Source organism: Amblyomma americanum, chromosome 2 (genome assembly GCF_052857255.1).
Source record: "Amblyomma americanum isolate KBUSLIRL-KWMA chromosome 2, ASM5285725v1, whole genome shotgun sequence".
In the NCBI taxonomy this organism is placed as follows: Eukaryota; Metazoa; Arthropoda; class Arachnida; order Ixodida; family Ixodidae; genus Amblyomma; species Amblyomma americanum.
The window spans coordinates 214675316-214694182 of record NC_135498.1 but is presented as its reverse complement, the minus strand read 5'-3'; the positions used below and the strand labels follow the sequence as shown (position 1 = coordinate 214694182).

The 18867-nt window shown below is 50.4% G+C and overlaps 1 protein-coding gene across 7 annotated transcripts in view; it reads right to left on the bottom strand.

Annotated features, from left to right (window-relative positions):
• The window catches only part of LOC144122130 (branched-chain alpha-ketoacid dehydrogenase kinase-like), a 124117-nt gene that overhangs the window by 31983 nt on the left and 73267 nt on the right, over positions 1-18867 (bottom strand). For all 7 annotated transcript variants that reach the window (XR_013312813.1, XM_077655675.1, XM_077655676.1 and 4 more), the window contains one exon: positions 4275-4436. Coding sequence is in view for 6 of the 7 variants with exons in the window: in XM_077655675.1 (XP_077511801.1) it covers positions 4275-4436 (162 nt within the window). In the remaining variant the exon portion in view is untranslated. The remainder of the gene's footprint in view (positions 1-4274; positions 4437-18867) is intronic.

The following is an 18867-nucleotide window of genomic DNA, read 5'->3' as shown; positions in this document are numbered from 1 at the left end:
CCCGCTTATAGCAATACCGGTTAGAACAGTATATCGGATACAATGAACAACCGCAGCACCGTAAGCTTCCCCATGTGTTCTATTCTAAAATAAACCGCTTATTATAATGCTGTCATGCCACATTAATGGTTATAACAATTGAATCTGGTCACCGAGAGCAAACCTTAAAAGATACAAAACCATGGAAATGCTAGAATGGCACCGGCCAAACCACGCTCAACGCAAAAGTGCACGTTGTTGTGAAAGAGCGTAGACGTCCGGTTTCAGGAATTAACCAGCGGACTCTTCCTGCTTTCATCCGGGTTGCATTGGTGCCCACAAAGACTAATTAGCCACTTCACCGTCAACTGGTGAGTCACGGGGGGTCACTTCTATGAGAAAAAGCTTGCTTGCTTTCACCAACATTCAGGATTCCTACTTCTGCGGAATTCCACCAAAACAGCCAGGAGAGCCCATTCCAGACCACCCCATTCAAAGAGCAGCGCACGCCGTGATGAACAAAATCTGTCCGGTCCGGGTACAACACGTCACCTGCTCCCCTTTCTTGCTTCATTGTCCACTGTGCTACTGCCACTCGTGGAACTCGAGATGGTTCCAAGGACTGACTAGGAAAAGTTCCTAGAAAAAGGAAGTTTCCCAACTTTAACATTGGGATATGTGTTCACGACGCTGCCTAAGGGCCGCGCCCATGAAAGCTGCTGCTTGGCAGGAAAGGGCGGGAACCGGAGGCGAAAACGCTATAAAAGAGCGCCCATCTACCTCATCGGGAGGACTTTCCTCATCATTTCTTACCTTGCACAGTCTTTCGTTTGCTCCAAGATGTAAATAAGTCTAAAATAAAAAAGTCTTGTTTTCTGTGAATCTCCCTCCCAGCCTCCTCCTCATTTCTCTTTCGGGGCATTACTGCAGACTGTGCCACACAATAATGTAAATGCAACAAGCACATGACCACACACATGGTGACAGTGGGCACTCCGGGGAAGCTTGCATGCCACAGCGACCCAACGGGAAAGAAAAGATTTTCTCCAAGCGCCAAGGCAGAGGAGAAGGTTGGGGGTCTCTTTCAGTGGAGCGGTCCATTACTTCGGGGTGCGCCGCTCATAGAAAACACACCGGTGCAATTTTTTTTTGCGTTGTGTACGGGGACTGGCCGCAAGAACTCAAACGTTGTCCCATCCTCCTTTCCCGGTTCCCCGATGCTAGCACCGCCGACGGTGCATGCTACACCGAGACTTCCTATACCCTATCACCCCAGTGCGACAAGCTGAGTGTGTGCGGTTGCTCGACTGTGCAGTCAACCCCGAGGAACTCCCCAGCCAGCTTTGCCTCGAGCGGCCCCAGGTGCAAACGTCCGACGCTTCGAGCGTCAGCGAGTGTCTGATGGAGTTTTATCCAGCTGCCCAGCCGAAGATTCTAGTGTGTCACATGACAATGCTGCAGCATTTGACCAGAATGATACAAGCTTTCATCAACGGACAGCAGCTGAGCTCGTCGACTCCATGGAAGGGACTCCAGCAACAGTGAGCTCCCGTGACGTAGTAAGCCATGATGATTCCCTTTCTCCTTGCTTGGGACTAAATTGTGGTGACAACAGCGAGAAAGCAACTAACCTGTCTGAAGAATGCGACTAGGGAGAGTTTTTAGGGAACTCACAGGCATCCCCAAATGTTTGAAGTTACGCCTTCTCACTAACCTATGGTCGCCAAATGTTACATACGACTTTAAGAAAGATGTAACACCTTACAAGAGAGCTTTTCCAATGGCTGCCAATGGCTGGCAGATTATGCTCTTTGGCTTGTGCACTCAGCAACAGCGGAAGGCGCCCTTTGTTGTTTTCGAGTTACTTTTCTTCCAAATGTTCACCGGAGTACTCAAGGCAGTTTTACCTGAGAAGCTGAGTACCTGAGAAGCTATCAAAATTGTGTAAAAAGATGAATTCCGCTGTCACTGTGTAATCCCCCAAAGAAATCTTTTGCTGTGTTCGGAGCTTTGCAAAATTACAGGACAGCACTTAAGTCTGCTTTAGAGTGGAAATGCGAAAGCCTTTCTCTTTCCTGTCTTTCTCCCTCCGTTTTTATGTTGTGGGGAGTAGGCTTAACTATGTCGACGTCCATGGCTATTATGACGTCCGTTTCTGAGACTGGCAAACTATGTGGACGTTCATGGCTATCGTGACGTCCGAACAACCTTCGCGGGACTCGAACCTACAACCTTTGCGGGATTCGAACCCACGACTTTCACAGGACTCGAACCTGGGACCTTTGTGTGACTCAAACCCAGGACCTTTGCGCGACTTGAGCCCACTACCTTTGCGGGACTCGAGCCCACGACCTCTGCGGGACTTGAGCCCACAACCTTTGTGGGACTCAAACCCATGACCTTTTTTTGCCATCGCTATCATCATCATTACTGTGGCCACCACTAACATCACCCCTATCATCATTGCTATCTGCATCATTATCACTACCATCATCACTATCTCTAGCACTATCACTAGCTATCATTATCACTATCACTGCCATCACACCACTCTCTATCTCTAGAACTAACTGTCACATAAGGATCATTATCACTATCTATCGCTATTTTTTACAATTTACTAACTACACTACTATCAGAATCAGTTCATAGGAATAATAAAAGAAAATAGATCGGCAAATTTACACAGGAGGAGGTCTCGTAGTGACTGTACTGGGAGCTCCTATATCATTAAGTACAACGGTAGTAAGCAATAAAAAAACAGAAACTGCAATAAAAGCTCAATGAACACTTGTGCAGCTCTTGCTATTGGCCGCGGTACAGTTAATAGAGAAAAGGTGTGCACAAATACACATAGGCTTATACAAGTAGTACATGGCTGAAGAAGTTATATACTGTACAAGACAAGAAACAACAGGACTGCAAAAAGTAATAGGTAAAGTTGCGCTTGGAAGATGTAATGCACAGTTCACAAATATGCTATTCACTCCTGTGCAGTTGAATTAATGGCTGTGTGATTTGGAAAACCAACTGAATAGTCATTATGAAGAATCCGGTTTTTATAACATATCATTACATACATGTTGCTCATCAACAGTTGCTTAATCAACTTTTAAATTTTATTTTAATTACCATACAACTTATGATTGACAGTTCGTGCGGACACTTTTGCAGACAACTTCAGTCCACGCCACTCATGAGCCAAGAAAGACTAATGCCTTAAAAACCAGTTAGTTCAGATATTTTTCACGGTCCCAGTGACTCGAATTAACGAGGTTTAACTCTGTGCAGTTTACAAAAGAAGCAAACACACAACTTGGATAATAGTTGCACATCACTGCACAGCTCTTCCACATCCACATGCTTTGTTGCACAGCTGTCGCCAACAAATGATCAACCAGCCAAGGCCAACTGCAACGCAACAGTGGTCAGTTTTACAAGGTGGGAAAAAGAACTCTCCCCTCAGTTGGAATGAGGTTGCTGACCTTGTGTGACAACACTCCATGGGTATGAGTTGTGTTCCTCCGAGTGACAAGGTGCCACTGTGATGGAGAGCTGTTTCAGCAACAGGCTGGTGGTGGTGGAAAACTATTTTTAGGAAGGGTGATTGTGGGATTTGTCACTGCTCAGGCTAGAGCAGCTTCCCATGAGGAGTTAGTGGGGACAGGTAGTTTGGACAGTCCCACGTGGAGTTGCATAGGGCAGTGTGAGGGGAGGAAGGTGTGCCTGTGGTGGAGTTCATCCGGAGCAGTTAACCGCTGATGCCTAGGATGCCAATGGAATAAACCGGAGGGCATTTTTCCCTGACCTCTATGCTACTACTATGACAACCGCTGTCACAACACTGTCCCTGAGTCCATATAGCTTCTAAAATTTACTCACAGGAAAAAGAAGGCGGCAGAGTCTGTGCAAGCTCCTTAAAGAGCACTTTCTCCCCTGAGGGAATGTTGGGAAGAAGGTGAGATTTCATTTTTGGTTTGGATATTGTTGGGCCAATGCTCTGGATTCTGCCTCGGAACTGGTAGCGACACTGTGGTACTCTCCACTGTAAATTATTTTACTACTACTTCAATAAATGTAAAGCGAGTGAATGTTCCTCGTTAACTTGGTATGAAAACTACTGCATTTCTTAGAGGTTTACATCCAGAAGAGTCGTACTGTTATGACTGAATCCATGTTTTCTGCCACTCAAGAACCGTCAAGCCAAATACGAGCCTTCCCAGCATCCCTGCACCCCTCCATGGTGGATAAAGTTTATCTGAAGGAGGAGACGGACAGAGAGAATGCGCACATACCCGTGCATGGGTCCCCCTGCAGGTCCGTCGGTGGGGCTGTTCATCATGGTGCCCAGGAGGCCCCCATCATACTGGCCCTCGCGGGCACCAGCCGTTGAGAAGTGGTACTGCATAATCTGGCCTAGGTGCTCATGCGCAATGCCACCGCCACGGTCAGAGATCCTGCACAGCAGCCATTCAACCCTTCTCAACTCTGCCATTTGCAGAAGGGGAGCGCCACCCAAAAATACCGTATTCACTCAAATGTAACGTGACTTTTTTTCCACAACAAACAAAAATGAGCAGTCACTCCTCCCACTGTAATCAAGTCACATTTGTGAACACTGAGTCTACAAAGATGAACATCTACCTACATCTTCCTGATGTAAATAAAGACGAACTTGAACTTGAACACAACAGACTTCACCAAGTTAACTAGTAAATGACCAACAGACAATAACACGAGCATTAATTAAGCACATCAAAGTGCTGCATGATGAGCCATGCATGTTCAGCAAAAATTTTCACTTAGTGATGTCAAATTAAACGTGTGAAAGTGCAGCCATTAGTAACACCTTTTGTGTTTCCCAAACGATAGGCACTTCATTATGGTGTATAACATTTGATCATATTGCCACACTACTAACTCCTCTAGTAGCGCCATACCGCGGCTAAACTGCATTTCCTGGCAGTTGGCAAGCCTTGAGCCATCTCGGGGCTAGCTGCTTTGTCTTCTTCATCTCTCGTGCTGCCTGCTGCCTTGCGCGTCCCAACGTCTTGCGCGTATAAGTAAAGCAAGTAAACCAGCCCTGCTTACGTCAACTGTTTCTCGGCGACATATTTGGTGGAGCAGCTGGGTAACGGCCCATGTACGCTGACCTCGAGGACACCTTTGACGTCAGCTCTCAACGCGTGGCTACAACACCAGTCCACAAGGCGAGCCGCCTGCGAGGCATACAACCCGAGTTCGGCCAGCTCACAACATTGGCAAGGGCCATGACGTCCACTACGGCTCGCCAGACAAGTCAGCATTCCGGGAATGCCCCGGCGTTCGTCCTCCACACACCTCGGTCGCCCCCACCATTCCATGGGGACAGGTTCGAGGACGTTGAAGACTGGTTGGCCAGCTTTGACCGAGTGGAGGGTTTCAATGAGTGGGACGGCGAGCGCAAGCTGCACAACGTCTACTTTGCGTTGCAGGACTCGGCCAAGACGTGGTATGAAAAGCACGAAGCTTTCCTTACCACCTGGGAGGCTTTTCGTCGAGAGCTGCTAGCGACATTTACCAGCAGTGAAAGAAAAAAGAAAGCCGAAATCACCCTGCGCTCGAGATCACAGCAGCCGAACGAGGGTGTCGCGATGTTCATAGAGGGCATGACGCAACTGTTCAATCGGACCGACCCTGCTACGCCCGAAGCCCAGAAGGTACGCCACCTAATGCGTGGTGTAAAAGAGCAGTTGTTTGCCGGACTGGTCTGTGACCCGCCACGAACAGTGTCTGACTTCACCAAGGAGGCAACGGGTATCGAGCGCTCTCTGCAGGAACGGAGCGCCCACTACAGACGTCAGGCTACTGTAGCAGCCGCTTCCCAGTACACGCCTACGTCGCTGCCCGCCGAGGAGATTCGGGAGCTTGTAAGAAGCTTTGTGCGCGAGGAACTGGCGAAACTTTGCTTTGAAGCTCCACAGGTCAGCGTCGCTGCCGTATTGGACGTGGTCCGTGAAGAAATCCGACGAGTTGTGCAGCCACCCCCAGCTCCACACCCGGTGCCCTCCGTTATGACGTACAGCGAGGCGCTACGAAGTCCCGGGCCAGCGATGCGAGCCTTTTCCCCCGTCGCTCCTGTGCCATACCTGCAGGAGCCAATCGCAACAGTACCTTCCGTGCCGCAGGAGTTCAGGCCCCCCGTGAGCAATCGGCCGCTCTGTTACCACTCCGATCGGTGTCTGCACTTCGCGAATCCAGATCCGCGGTGTTACTTTCCCTGGTTGCTTTCTGTGTTACCCGAGTGCTCCAAAGACCTCATACTCGGTTTGGATTTCCTTCAGGAGTACGGTGCCGTTATCAACCTCCAGGAGCTAATCGTGTCGTTTTCCACCCAAGGCCCTGTCGACGACGATACCGAGCCACGCAGGGCTAAGTTATGCATCTGTGACGACCAAGTTTTGATCCCATCAAGATCCAGCATGTTTGTTACTGTAGATTGCGATAACAGCACCAAAATTCGTGGCATCGCTGAAACCAACATGTCGCTACTCCTTGGTCGGGGAAGTCTGTGCTGCTCGAGGAATTGTTGAACTGAACAATGGCCGAACCGAACACTTGGTGACCAATTTGGCTTTGAACCTCAGTGTTTGCCTGGCAGAACAGCTATTGCGTATTTTGAGGAACTCAGCGAATTCGCGGGACAGCACGCTTTGTCCGGAGCCCCGGCATCAGTGGAGGAACCGACCACTCCCATAAAAACTGACGTGAGCCCAAACCTCCCATCCAATCAGAAACGCTGCTTGGAAAACGTTATCCAGTCTTTCTGCGACTGCTTTGCCTCGACCTCCAAGGTTAGGTAGACACCGCTCACAAAGCACCGAATTATAGTTGACGCCAACCAACTGCCGTTATGTCAGCTGCCTTACCGGATCTCTCCGAAGGGGCGCGATGCCATTCGCCACCAATTTCAAGAAATGCTCCAGGACGACGTGATACAGCCGTCGACGAGCCTGTGGGCGTCGCTTGTTGTTCTAGTGGCAAAGAAAGATGAAACGCTACGGTTCTGCGTTGATTACAAACGTTTAAACAAAGTCGCAAAAAAATATTTTTATCCTCTCCCGTGTATTGATGACTCCCTGGACCGCCTGCGCCACGCCAAGTACTTCTCATCGCTAGATTTACTAAGCGGCTATTGGCAAATCGAGGTGGACAAATGCGACTGGGAAAAGACCGTCTTTATTACACCGGACGGTCTGTACAAATTCCAAGTGCTCCCTTTCGGCCTGTGCTCGGCTCCTGCAACCTTCCAGAGGATGATGGACACCGTTCTTGCCGATCTCAAATGGCAGTTCTGTCTCGTGTACTTGGATGACGTTGTCATCTTCTCTGACATGTTCGAAGAGCTCCTGAGACGCCTGCGCGCTGTGTTCGAAGCAATTCGGTCGGCCGGTCTTTCCCTGAAGCCCGAAAAGTGTCACTTCGCTTTCGAAGAGTTGAAGTTTCTGGGCCACATCGTGAGCACTAAAGGGGTTAGCCCAGACCCCGATAAGACTGCTGCTGTGGCTGCTTTTCCTGTGCCCACCGATAAGCGCAGTGTGCGCCACTTTCTGGGTCTCTGCGCCTATTATCGGCGTTTTGTGCAGAACTTCTCCCAGATCGCTGAGCCCCTCACCCGACTCACGAAAGGTTCCAAACCATTCTTCTGGGGCCTGGAGCAACAGCAGGCCTTTGAAGACCTCCACACTTGTCTCCAAAGTATGCCCATCCTTGGACACTTCGACGAGTCAGCCGACACTGAACTACACACAGACGCCAGCAACATCTGCCTCGGTGCGGTCCTTGTGCAGAAGAAGGATTGTTTCGAACGCGCAATCGCATACGCGAGCCGCACCTAGTCACGATCTGAGGCGAACTATTCCACCACCGAAAAAGAATGCCTGGCCATTGTGTGGGCAGTAACCAAATTTTGCCCGTACCTATATGGCCGCCCTTTCAGGGTCGTCAGTCACCACCACTCGCTGTGTTGGCTGGCGAACCTCAAAGATCCCTCGGGACGGCTTGCATGCTGGAGCCTTCGACTTCAGGAATTCGATGTCACCATCATCTATAAGTCTGGTAGGAAGCACAGTGATGCTAACTGTTTGTCTCATGCTCCTATCGAGGACAACCGAGCTGACCCCGACAACGATTCTGTTTTTCTTGGTGCCATCTCCACGTCCATTCTCATACAACACCAAAGAGACGACAGCGAACTACGGCCCCTCATTGAGTATCTAGAAGGAAGCACTCAGTCTCCCCCGCGAATCATTTCGTGCGGGCTGTCGTTGTTCTGTTTACGTGACGGCGTCCTGTACAAGAAAAACTACAGTCCAACAGAAACTGTCTATCTACTCGTCGTGCCTACGGCCCTTCGCGACAAAGTCCTGCAGGCGAGCCATGATGACCCTTCTTCTGGTCACCTGGGTTTTTGTCGAACTTTGGCACGAATACGGCAAAAATACTACTGGCCCAGGGTTGCTGCAGTTATGAAGCGTTACGTAAGAACTTGCCGCGAGTGCCAGCGTCGCAAGACACCGTCGACTAAGCCAGCCAGCCTACTCCAGCCTATTTATCCGCCTCAGGTCCCCTTCCACCAAGTCGGCATAGACATACTCGGCCCATTTCCGGAGTCCTCACTGGGTAACCGCTACATTGTGGTCGCCACCGACTACCTCAGCCGATACTGTGAGACTAAAGCTATTCCCCGTGGTACTGCTGACGAAATTGCGAACTTTTTCATTCAAAACATTGTGCTTCGTCACGGTGCACCCACCATCATTTTAACTGACAAGGGAACAGCGTTCACCTCGGCACTTGCACAGGAGGTTATGCGCCTGAGCGGCACCAGTCACCGCAAAACAACCGCTTACCACCCTCAAACGAACGGCCTCACCGAACGGCTCAACAAGACGATCGCCGACATGATTTCTATGTATGTCGACGCAGACCACCGGAACTGGGACGCCATACTCCCTTACGTCACCTTTGCCTATAGTACTGCGGTCCAGGAAACGACACGCTTCACTCCATTTCGTTTAGTACATGGTCGCCAAGCCACAACCATGCTGGATGCAGTGCTGCTTCCAGCCAGCGCTGCCTCCTCTGTTATGGGTGCTGCCCAATTTGTTCCTTAAGCTGAGGCCACCCGCCAACTCGCTCGACAGTGCATCCGGCACCAGCAAGTTCATGACGCTCGGCGTTACAACCTCCGCCACCGAAATGTGCGTTACCTGCCCGGCGAACAAGTCTCGGTGTGGAGCCCAATCCACATGCGGGGACGCTCTGAGAAGCTTCTACGCAGATACTTTGGCCCCTACGAGGTGCTCCGCCAGCTCAGTCAAGTTACCTACGAAGTTCTCCCCCAAGGAACAGTTCAATCTTCTAGACGGCCGACCTCTGAAGTTGTCCAAGTCGCTCGGATGAAGCTGTACCACGCCTGCTAGCCCCTCGCCCGTGTCTACACCACACGCCAGACACGCATGACTACCCTTGTGGTCCTGCCTCCAATTGCTACCACACCGAGTCGGTGTCGTTAAGAGAGGGGGAGCAATGCCACACTACTGACTCCTCTAGTGGCACCATACCGTGGCTAAACTGCATTTCCTGGCAGTTGGCAAGCCTTGAGCCATCTCGGGGCTATATGCTTTGTCTTCTTCATCTCTCGTGCTGCCTGCTGCCTTGTACGTCCCAACGTCTCGCGCGTATAAGTAAACCAAGTAAACCAGCCCTGCTTACGTCCACCGTTTCTCGGTGACAATATGTCCACATAATCAGTGTTTCACTCATAGGCATCAATGACGAAGTGTCATCATATACATACACGAGCACAACGAGCTGTTTGTATTTTGGGCAGCAGGTTGTGCTGACACGAAAACACAGACGGGACACACAGAACCAGCCATGCACATGTGCTGAAGTACAAACCAATGGCTATTGCTGATATAAAAGACATCAGAAAAAAAAATTTAGGCAGCTGTCATGTCACAAATACTAGATGCGTTGGCTAGTTGGTCCATACAGACATAAATGAAGCAGTGCAAAAGAAGAAGCCCTAAGGCGAAACGGAAAAGGGACAGGACAGAGCGCTGTTTCCTGCCCCTTCTTCGTTATCCTTCTTTCGTGCTGCTTCGCTTATCTCTGATGCGTAGCCCTGTGCATGCGCCAATGCACAAAGCACTGTTCCCTTTTCTTTCACCCCCCAAAGTTGATTTGCTGCCTGGTCAACAAGATCCACACACAAGCAACACCTACAAGAAAAGTCAGACAGACGCCAGTTTGCATTTGAGTTCATTTGCTGCCTGGTCAACAAGATGCACACACAACCAATGCCAACAAGAAAAGTAAGATGTCCTACTTTTCATTTGAGTAGATTTCCTACCTGGTCAACAAGATACACACACAAGCAATGTCTACAAGAAAAGTCAGGCAGCTGCTAGTTTGCAATTCAATTGATTGGCTGCATGGTCAACAAGATGCACACACATGAAACACCAAAACAAGAAAGGTCATACAGGTGCTAGTTTGCATATGAGTTGATTTGCTGTCTGGTCAAGATGCACACACAAACGATGCCTACAAGAAGTCAGACAGGTGCTAGTCTACATTTCAGTTGATTTCCTCCTTGGTTGGTTGGTAAACAAGATGCAAACAAAAGCAATGGCAACAAGAAAAGTCGGACAGGTGCTAGTTTGCATTTGAATTGACTTGCTGCCTGATCAACAAGACACAAGCAACACCTACAAAAAAGTCAGACAGGCCCTAGTTTGCATTTGATCGCATCCCTAAGTAATGTCTGTGTGTGAACCAGACCAACCTTGATCACCTGAACACAAGGGAAGCAAGCCTGCCCACACATCTTCCGGCAGTTGATGTTGCAAGAGAGTTACTAACTGGCAAGACTACCCTCACATTCTGAGGCTGGTGATTGCTCGTAGACTGTGGCTCCCCGTGAAAAAAAAAAGAGGCCAAGGCTACTCCACACCTGCTTCAATAGGACTCTGAATCACAAGCAACAAAGTTAGTGCACACCTAGATCCACCACACATAGGACCCTGCACTGGTTTCTGGTACATCTGCAGGTGGCACCACCTACAGCAGCAACCATGCAAAGCAACTGCACAGCCAGCATGATCTTCCCTCTCACCCTTAGTCTGTCAAGCTGCTAGCTAGCACACCCTTCTGAGTACTCCCAAGTGACTGCAAACAAGCAGCCAACAAACAACAGTTAAATGAAGTCCTTAGCTTTGTAGTGATAGCTACATTACGCTAGCATTTCGAGCTTTCAGCATGGCGTCGCCGCTACGGTCACGTGGTTGGTCACATGGTACGGAGCAGCTGCCGGCGGCACAGTGCTGATGGCTGGTCACGTGGTTCGTCACGCGGTTGGTTACGTGACCAGCCATGCGGTCGGTCACGTGGTGCGGAGCAGCTGCTGCTGCCGGCAGCGCGGCATGCAGGCGAAACCGAGCTGCAACAGCTCTGCGCATGCGCCGTGTCAAGTGGGACGAAGATGAAGAAGCAATGCCCAGCAAAACGGAGCAGCGAAAGGCTGACTTTGCAATTCATCTGAGCGAGTTCAACTCAGCAAGCTGCGGCTATCGCGCCACTCTAGGTTTAACCAGAGCTAAACCATCGCCAATTTTCCTTAAGCCACTTAAACACAGCCAATCGCCTCTCAAAGCAACGAAGTACACTCGTGAGTCCTGGCACCACGCAGACAGCGTCACAGGGAGTCAAGGATAGGGTGGCCACAACTGGACAGAGCACATGGGACAGGATATAGGAAAGGCACGCATCCTGCAGCGGTTGTAGTTGGGCTGACGATGACTTAACAGCACAAAAAAAAGACTTCAAGTCAACGGTCTGATGGCGAAATCCTGTATGGTTGCGATGGTACACGACAAAGGCAGATGACGACAATGAAAAGAAACGAGATGGAAACACGTTTGGGGTTCCTTCCAAGGGAGCCTTGTTCAGAATGACTCTGTGATTATGGGTTTGCTGCAGGCCTGGCAAATAATGCTTGAAGTCAAGCTTGAAGTCAAGCGTCTGATGGAATCCCATCAAGTCAGAAGGGTGCAAGACAAAAGCAAATGGCGTCAACCAACGAAAGCAGATGGAAATATGTTTCAGCTTTCTCCAGGGAGCCTTGTTTCCAATGACTCAGTGGTTATGGGTTTTCCGCAGGCAGACGAATATGCTTGAAGCCAAGCGTCTGATGGAATCCCATCATGAAAAAAGGAGGTGGCGTCAACCAAACAAAAAGAGATGGAAATATGTTTCGGCTTCCTTCAGTGAGCCTTGTTTCCAATGACTCAGTGGTTATGGGCTTGCCGCAGGCAGATGAATATGCTTGAAGTCAAGCGTCTGATGGAATCCCATCATGAAAAAAGCAGGTGGCGCCAACCAAACGAATGGAGATGGAAATATGTTTCGGCTTCCTCCAGGGAACCTTGTTTCCAATGGCTCAGTGGTTATGGGTTTGCCGCAGGCTGACGAATATGCTTGAAGTCAAGCGTCTGACGTAATCCCTTCATGAAAAAAGCAGATGGCGTCAGCCAAACGAAAGGAGGTGGAAATGGGTTTCGGCTTCCTCCAGTGAGCCTTCTTTCCAATGACTCAGTGATTATGGGCTTGCCGCAGGCAGACGAATATGCTTGAAGTCAAGAGTCTGATGGAATCCCATCATAAAAAAGCAGGTGGCGTCAACCAAACGAAAGGAGATGGAAATATGTTTCGGCTTCCTCCAGGGAGCCTTGTTTCCAATGACTCAGTGGTTATGGGTTTTCCGCAGGCAGACGAATATGCTTGAAGTCAAGCGTCTGATGGAATGCCATCATGAAAAAAGCAGATGGCGTCAGCCAAACGAAAGGAGATGGAAATGTGTTTCGGCTTCCTCCAGTGAGCCTTGTTTCCAATGACTCAGTGATTATGGGCTTGCCTTAGGCAGACGAATATGCTTGAAGTCAAGCGTCTGATGGAATCCCATCAGAAAAAAGCAGGTGGTGTCAACCAAACGAAAGGAGATGGAAATATGTTTCGGCTTCCTTCAGTGAGCCTTGTTTCCAATGACTCAGTGGTTATGGGCTTGCCGCAGGCAGATGAATATGCTTGAAGTCAAGCGTCTGATGGAATCCCATCATGAAAAAAGCAGGTGGCGTCAACCAAACGAAAGGAGATGGAAATATATTTCGGCTTCCTCCAGGGAGCCTTGTTTCCAATGGCTCAGTGGTTACGGGCTTGCCGCAGGCAGACGAATATGCTTGAAGTCAAGCGTCTGATGGAATCCCATCATGAAAAAAGCAGGTGGCGTCAGCCAAACGGAAGGAGATGGAAATGTGTTTCGGCTTCCTCCAGTGAGCCTTGTTTCCAATGACTCAGTGATTATGGGCTTGCCTTATGCAGACAAATATGCTTGAAGTCAAGCGTCTGATGGAATCCCATCATGAAAAAAGCAGGTGGCGTCAACCAAACGAAAGGAGATGGAAATATGTTTCGGCTTCCTTCAGTGAGCCTTGTTTCCAATGACTCAGTGGTTATGGGCTTGCCGTAGGCAGACGAATATGCTTGAAGTTAAGCGTCTGATGGAATCCCATCACGAAAAAAGCAGATGGCGTCAGCCAAACGAAAGAAGATGGAAATGTGTTTCGGCTTCCTCCAGTGAGCCTTGTTTCCAATGACTCAGTGATTATGGGCTTGCCGCAGCCAGACGAATATGCTTGAAGTCAAGCGTCTGATGGAATCCCAAAATGAAAAAAGCAGGTTACGTCAACCAAACGAAAGGAGATGGCAATATGTTGCGGCTTCCTCCAGGGAGCCTTGTTTCCAATGACTCAGTGGTTATGGGTTTGCCGCAGGCGGTCGAATATGCTTGAAGTCAAGCGTCTGATGGAATCCCATAATGAAAAAAGCAGGTTATGTCAACCAAACGAAAGGAGATGGAAATATGTTGCGGCTTCCTCCAGGGAGCCTCGTTTCCAATGACTCAGTGGTTATGGGTTTGCCTTAGGCAAACGAATATGCTTGAAGTCAAGCGTCTGACGGAATCCCATCATGAAAAAAGCAAGTGGTGTCAACCAAACGAAAGGAGATGAACATATGTTTCGCCTTCCTCCAGTGAGCCTTGTTTCCAATGACTCATTGATTATGGGCTTGCCTTAGGCAAACGAATATGCTTGAAGTCAAGCGTCTGATGGAATCCCATCATGAAAAAAGCAGGTGGCGTCAACCAAACGAAAGGAGATGTAAATATATTCCGGCTTCCTCCAGGGAGCCTTGTTTCCAATGGCTCAGTGGTTACGGGCTTGCCGCAGGCAGACGAATATGCTTGAAGTCAAGCGTCTGATGGAATCCCATCATGAAAAAAGCAGGTGGCGTCAGCCAAACGGAAGGAGATGGAAATGTGTTTCGGCTTCCTCCAGTGAGCCTTGTTTCCAATGACTCAGTGATTATGGGCTTGCCTTAGGCAGACAAATATGCTTGAAGTCAAGCGTCTGATGGAATCCCATCATGAAAAAAGCAGGTGGCGTCAACCAAACGAAAGGAGATGGAAATATGTTTCGGCTTCCTTCAGTGAGCCTTGTTTCCAATGACTCAGTGATTATGGGCTTGCCTTAGGCAGACGAATATGCTTGAAGTCAAGCGTCTGATGGAATCCCATCAGAAAAAAGCAGGTGGTGTCAACCAAACGAAAGGAGATGGAAATATGTTTCGGCTTCCTTCAGTGAGCCTTGTTTCCAATGACTCAGTGGTTATGGGCTTGCCGCAGGCAGATGAATATGCTTGAAGTCAAGCGTCTGATGGAATCCCATCATGAAAAAAGCAGGTGGCGTCAACCAAACGAAAGGAGATGGAAATATATTTCGGCTTCCTCCAGGGAGCCTTGTTTCCAATGGCTCAGTGGTTACGGGCTTGCCGCAGGCAGACGAATATGCTTGAAGTCAAGCGTCTGATGGAATCCCATCATGAAAAAAGCAGGTGGCGTCAGCCAAACGGAAGGAGATGGAAATGTGTTTCGGCTTCCTCCAGTGAGCCTTGTTTCCAATGACTCAGTGATTATGGGCTTGCCTTATGCAGACAAATATGCTTGAAGTCAAGCGTCTGATGGAATCCCATCATGAAAAAAGCAGGTGGCGTCAACCAAACGAAAGGAGATGGAAATATGTTTCGGCTTCCTTCAGTGAGCCTTGTTTCCAATGACTCAGTGGTTATGGGCTTGCCGTAGGCAGACGAATATGCTTGAAGTCAAGCGTCTGATGGAATCCCATCACGAAAAAAGCAGATGGCGTCAGCCAAACGAAAGAAGATGGAAATGTGTTTCGGCTTCCTCCAGTGAGCCTTGTTTCCAATGACTCAGTGATTATGGGCTTGCCGCAGCCAGACGAATATGCTTGAAGTCAAGCGTCTGATGGAATCCCAAAATGAAAAAAGCAGGTTACGTCAACCAAACGAAAGGAGATGGCAATATGTTGCGGCTTCCTCCAGGGAGCCTTGTTTCCAATGACTCAGTGGTTATGGGTTTGCCGCAGGCGGTCGAATATGCTTGAAGTCAAGCGTCTGATGGAATCCCATAATGAAAAAAGCAGGTTATGTCAACCAAACGAAAGGAGATGGAAATATGTTGCGGCTTCCTCCAGGGAGCCTCGTTTCCAATGACTCAGTGGTTATGGGTTTGCCTTAGGCAAACGAATATGCTTGAAGTCAAGCGTCTGACGGAATCCCATCATGAAAAAAGCAAGTGGTGTCAACCAAACGAAAGGAGATGAACATATGTTTCGCCTTCCTCCAGTGAGACTTGTTTCCAATGACTCATTGATTATGGGCTTGCCTTAGGCAAACGAATATGCTTGAAGTCAAGCGTCTGATGGAATCCCATCATGAAAAAAGCAGGTGGCGTCAACCAAACGAAAGGAGATGTAAATATATTTCGGCTTCCTCCAGGGAGCCTTGTTTCCAATGGCTCAGTGGTTACGGGCTTGCCGCAGGCAGACGAATATGCTTGAAGTCAAGCGTCTGATGGAATCCCATCATGAAAAAAGCAGGTGGCGTCAGCCAAACGGAAGGAGATGGAAATGTGTTTCGGCTTCCTCCAGTGAGCCTTGTTTCCAATGACTCAGTGATTATGGGCTTGCCTTAGGCAGACAAATATGCTTGAAGTCAAGCGTCTGATGGAATCCCATCATGAAAAAAGCAGGTGGCGTCAACCAAACGAAAGGAGATGGAAATATGTTTCGGCTTCCTTCAGTGAGCCTTGTTTCCAATGACTCAGTGATTATGGGCTTGCCTTAGGCAGACGAATATGCTTGAAGTCAAGCGTCTGATGGAATCCCATCATGAAAAGAGCAGGTGGCGTCAATCAAACGAAAGGAGATGGAAATATGTTTCGGCTTCCTCCAGGGAGCCTTGTTTCCAATGACTCAGTGATTATGGGTTTTTCCGCACGCAGACGAATATACTTGAAGTCAAGCGTCTGATGGAATCCCATCTTGAAAAAAGCAGGTGGCGTCAACCATACAAAAGGAAATGGAAATATGTTTCGGCTTCTTCCAGTGAGCCTTGTTTTGTGGGGTTGACATGGGGAGATAAGTACTTTCTCCCCACTCAATCGCGGCTGACACGGTTCAAAGCCGCCCGGACCCCACCCCGTGATCGCGTACGCTACCGAGCGCTCGCCGACCACGGCGGGCCTTGCTCTGGGGGAACAAAGGAACGACACATTGGCTGACACAAACAGGCATTTATTGCTACAGAAACAATAACGCCAGCTAGCAACAAGGTACGCTAATGAATCGAGGGCGTCCGACTCACCAGCAAGGTTCCGAGCGAATGTTCGCCCGCGCTAGGGCAAGGGATATAAACTCCGCAGGCCGGACGGGACGAGTACGGGAGCCTGTCTCCCCGTCGCTTCTTCGCCCCGTCGGCGAAGAGCGGAGCCCCGAGCGACGCGTCCGCTCAGGCTCATTATCCCGGCCGAAGAGAGCCCATCTCCCGCGGGCAGGCTTCAGCAGTCTCCCGCGCAGCGACGCTGGCGCCCTCTCTTGCCAGTTAATGTAACTGACAAGGGAATCCGCTCAGCCTCGAGGTGAGACCGCCGCTGCACGGTGCCTCGCGGGAAAGCAAACTCAGGGGCTGCAGGGCAGGTCCCCACATCCCCTCAACCTTTAATAGACCCACGCGCCTGAAAGTACATGCTATGGAGGAGTCTCCTGGTCTTCATGTCTTTGAGGCACGTCTTGCAGCGGAGGTCACGCCGACAGCGTCCACGCAGACTTCCGCGGTATTCCGAAGGCGGCGTGAAGGTCTCCGCTGGGACGACTCGTATGGCCCGCGGACTACCGTGTCCGCAGGCCCGCGAATCGAAGGCCGGTGGGAAAACTGCAGGCCAGGATCCTGCAGTAGTCGCCAGGGCAGCAGCAGCCGGAGGTGACTGCTGACTGGTCTCGCCACAGCTGCCCCGGATGGATGCGGCGAACAGGATACAGGCCGCTCCGTCGCAGCAGGTGGCAGCGAGACGATGTGCACCGGTCAGCAAGCCTGGGTGGCTCCACCGGATCTGCAAATTTGTCGAAACGCTCTCGGCGTGCCTTTAACGTAGGTCACGGGAGGGGAAACGGCATCCGCAAGGGCCTCGTGGCACAATGCCTAACTCGCTAGCAAAACGTGTCGGCGGCTGTGCAAACGCAAAGTTCGAGTGAACAAAGCCCTTTCTTGAGTTGAACGAGACTGCTCAGTTCGTGCGAGGTTACAAAAAAAACGGACGGGCAGCAAAGTGCGCCCCCTCTCAACGTCACGGTCCGGTGGTCATGTCTCTTTTAATGTGGTGCAGGCAGCTCCGAAAAGCCTCAGGCCTAACGACCACTCCGACAACGACCGTGACCACAACAAAGACCCGAAACGGGTTCTGTGCGCGCAGCCGCGAGGAGACATCGGCTTTGTGGGGTGGTCCTACCCCGCTCACTGCACAAAGCAGCTTCTGAGCGGTCGGCGCCCACCGTATCGGACGGCGTCGGAGCGCCAAGTGCCGAGCTGCAATACCAGCGAGCTCGTAGCGGCACCCGTGGCCCCAGGCCACCCAGCTCCCGGAGCCGCGACTCCCAGAGTCGAAAAAGAGATAGTAGAGAAAATATATACAGAAACTCGGACCACCCACGCGGCTTCCGTACTCACTCGCTTCGGGCTCGGCGACTCTGCGGGCGCTAGGCCTCGAACTCCCTCGATGCGGACCAAGTCATTCTCACGAAGAAACTCCAGGAAAAAAAAAATGTGCTGAGCATGTCGAGAAGTTCAAACATGCTGCAGCGCAATACACCTCGCACTCAAGAAAGCATGCCACAGGTCCTAGCGATCAAAATTCACTCTAGGCCTAGCACTTGTCAAGTCCGGACAAAGAGCGTTCCTCGAACCGAACCGACAGTCGTCCAATGTTCCAAGAGCAGGCCCCACGTTGGGCTGCCAGATGTGGGGTTGACATGGGGAGATAAGTACTTTCTCCCCACTCAATCGCGGCTGACACGGTTCAAAGCCGCCCGGACCCCCCCCCCGTGATCGCGTACGCTACCGAGCGCTCGCCGACCACGGCGGGCCTTGCTCTGGGGGAACAAAGGAACGACACATTGGCTGACACAAACAGGCATTTATTGCTACAGAAACAATAACGCCAGCTAGCAACAAGGTATGCTAATGAATCGAGGGCGTCCGACTCACCAGCAAGGTTCCGAGCGAATGTTCGCCCGTGCTAGGGCAAGGGATATAAACTCCGCGGGCCGGACGGGACGAGTACGGGAGCCTGTCTCCCCGTCGCTTCTTCGCCCCGTCGGCGAAGAAAGGAGCCCCGAGCGACGCGTCCGCTCAGGCTCATTATCCCGGCCG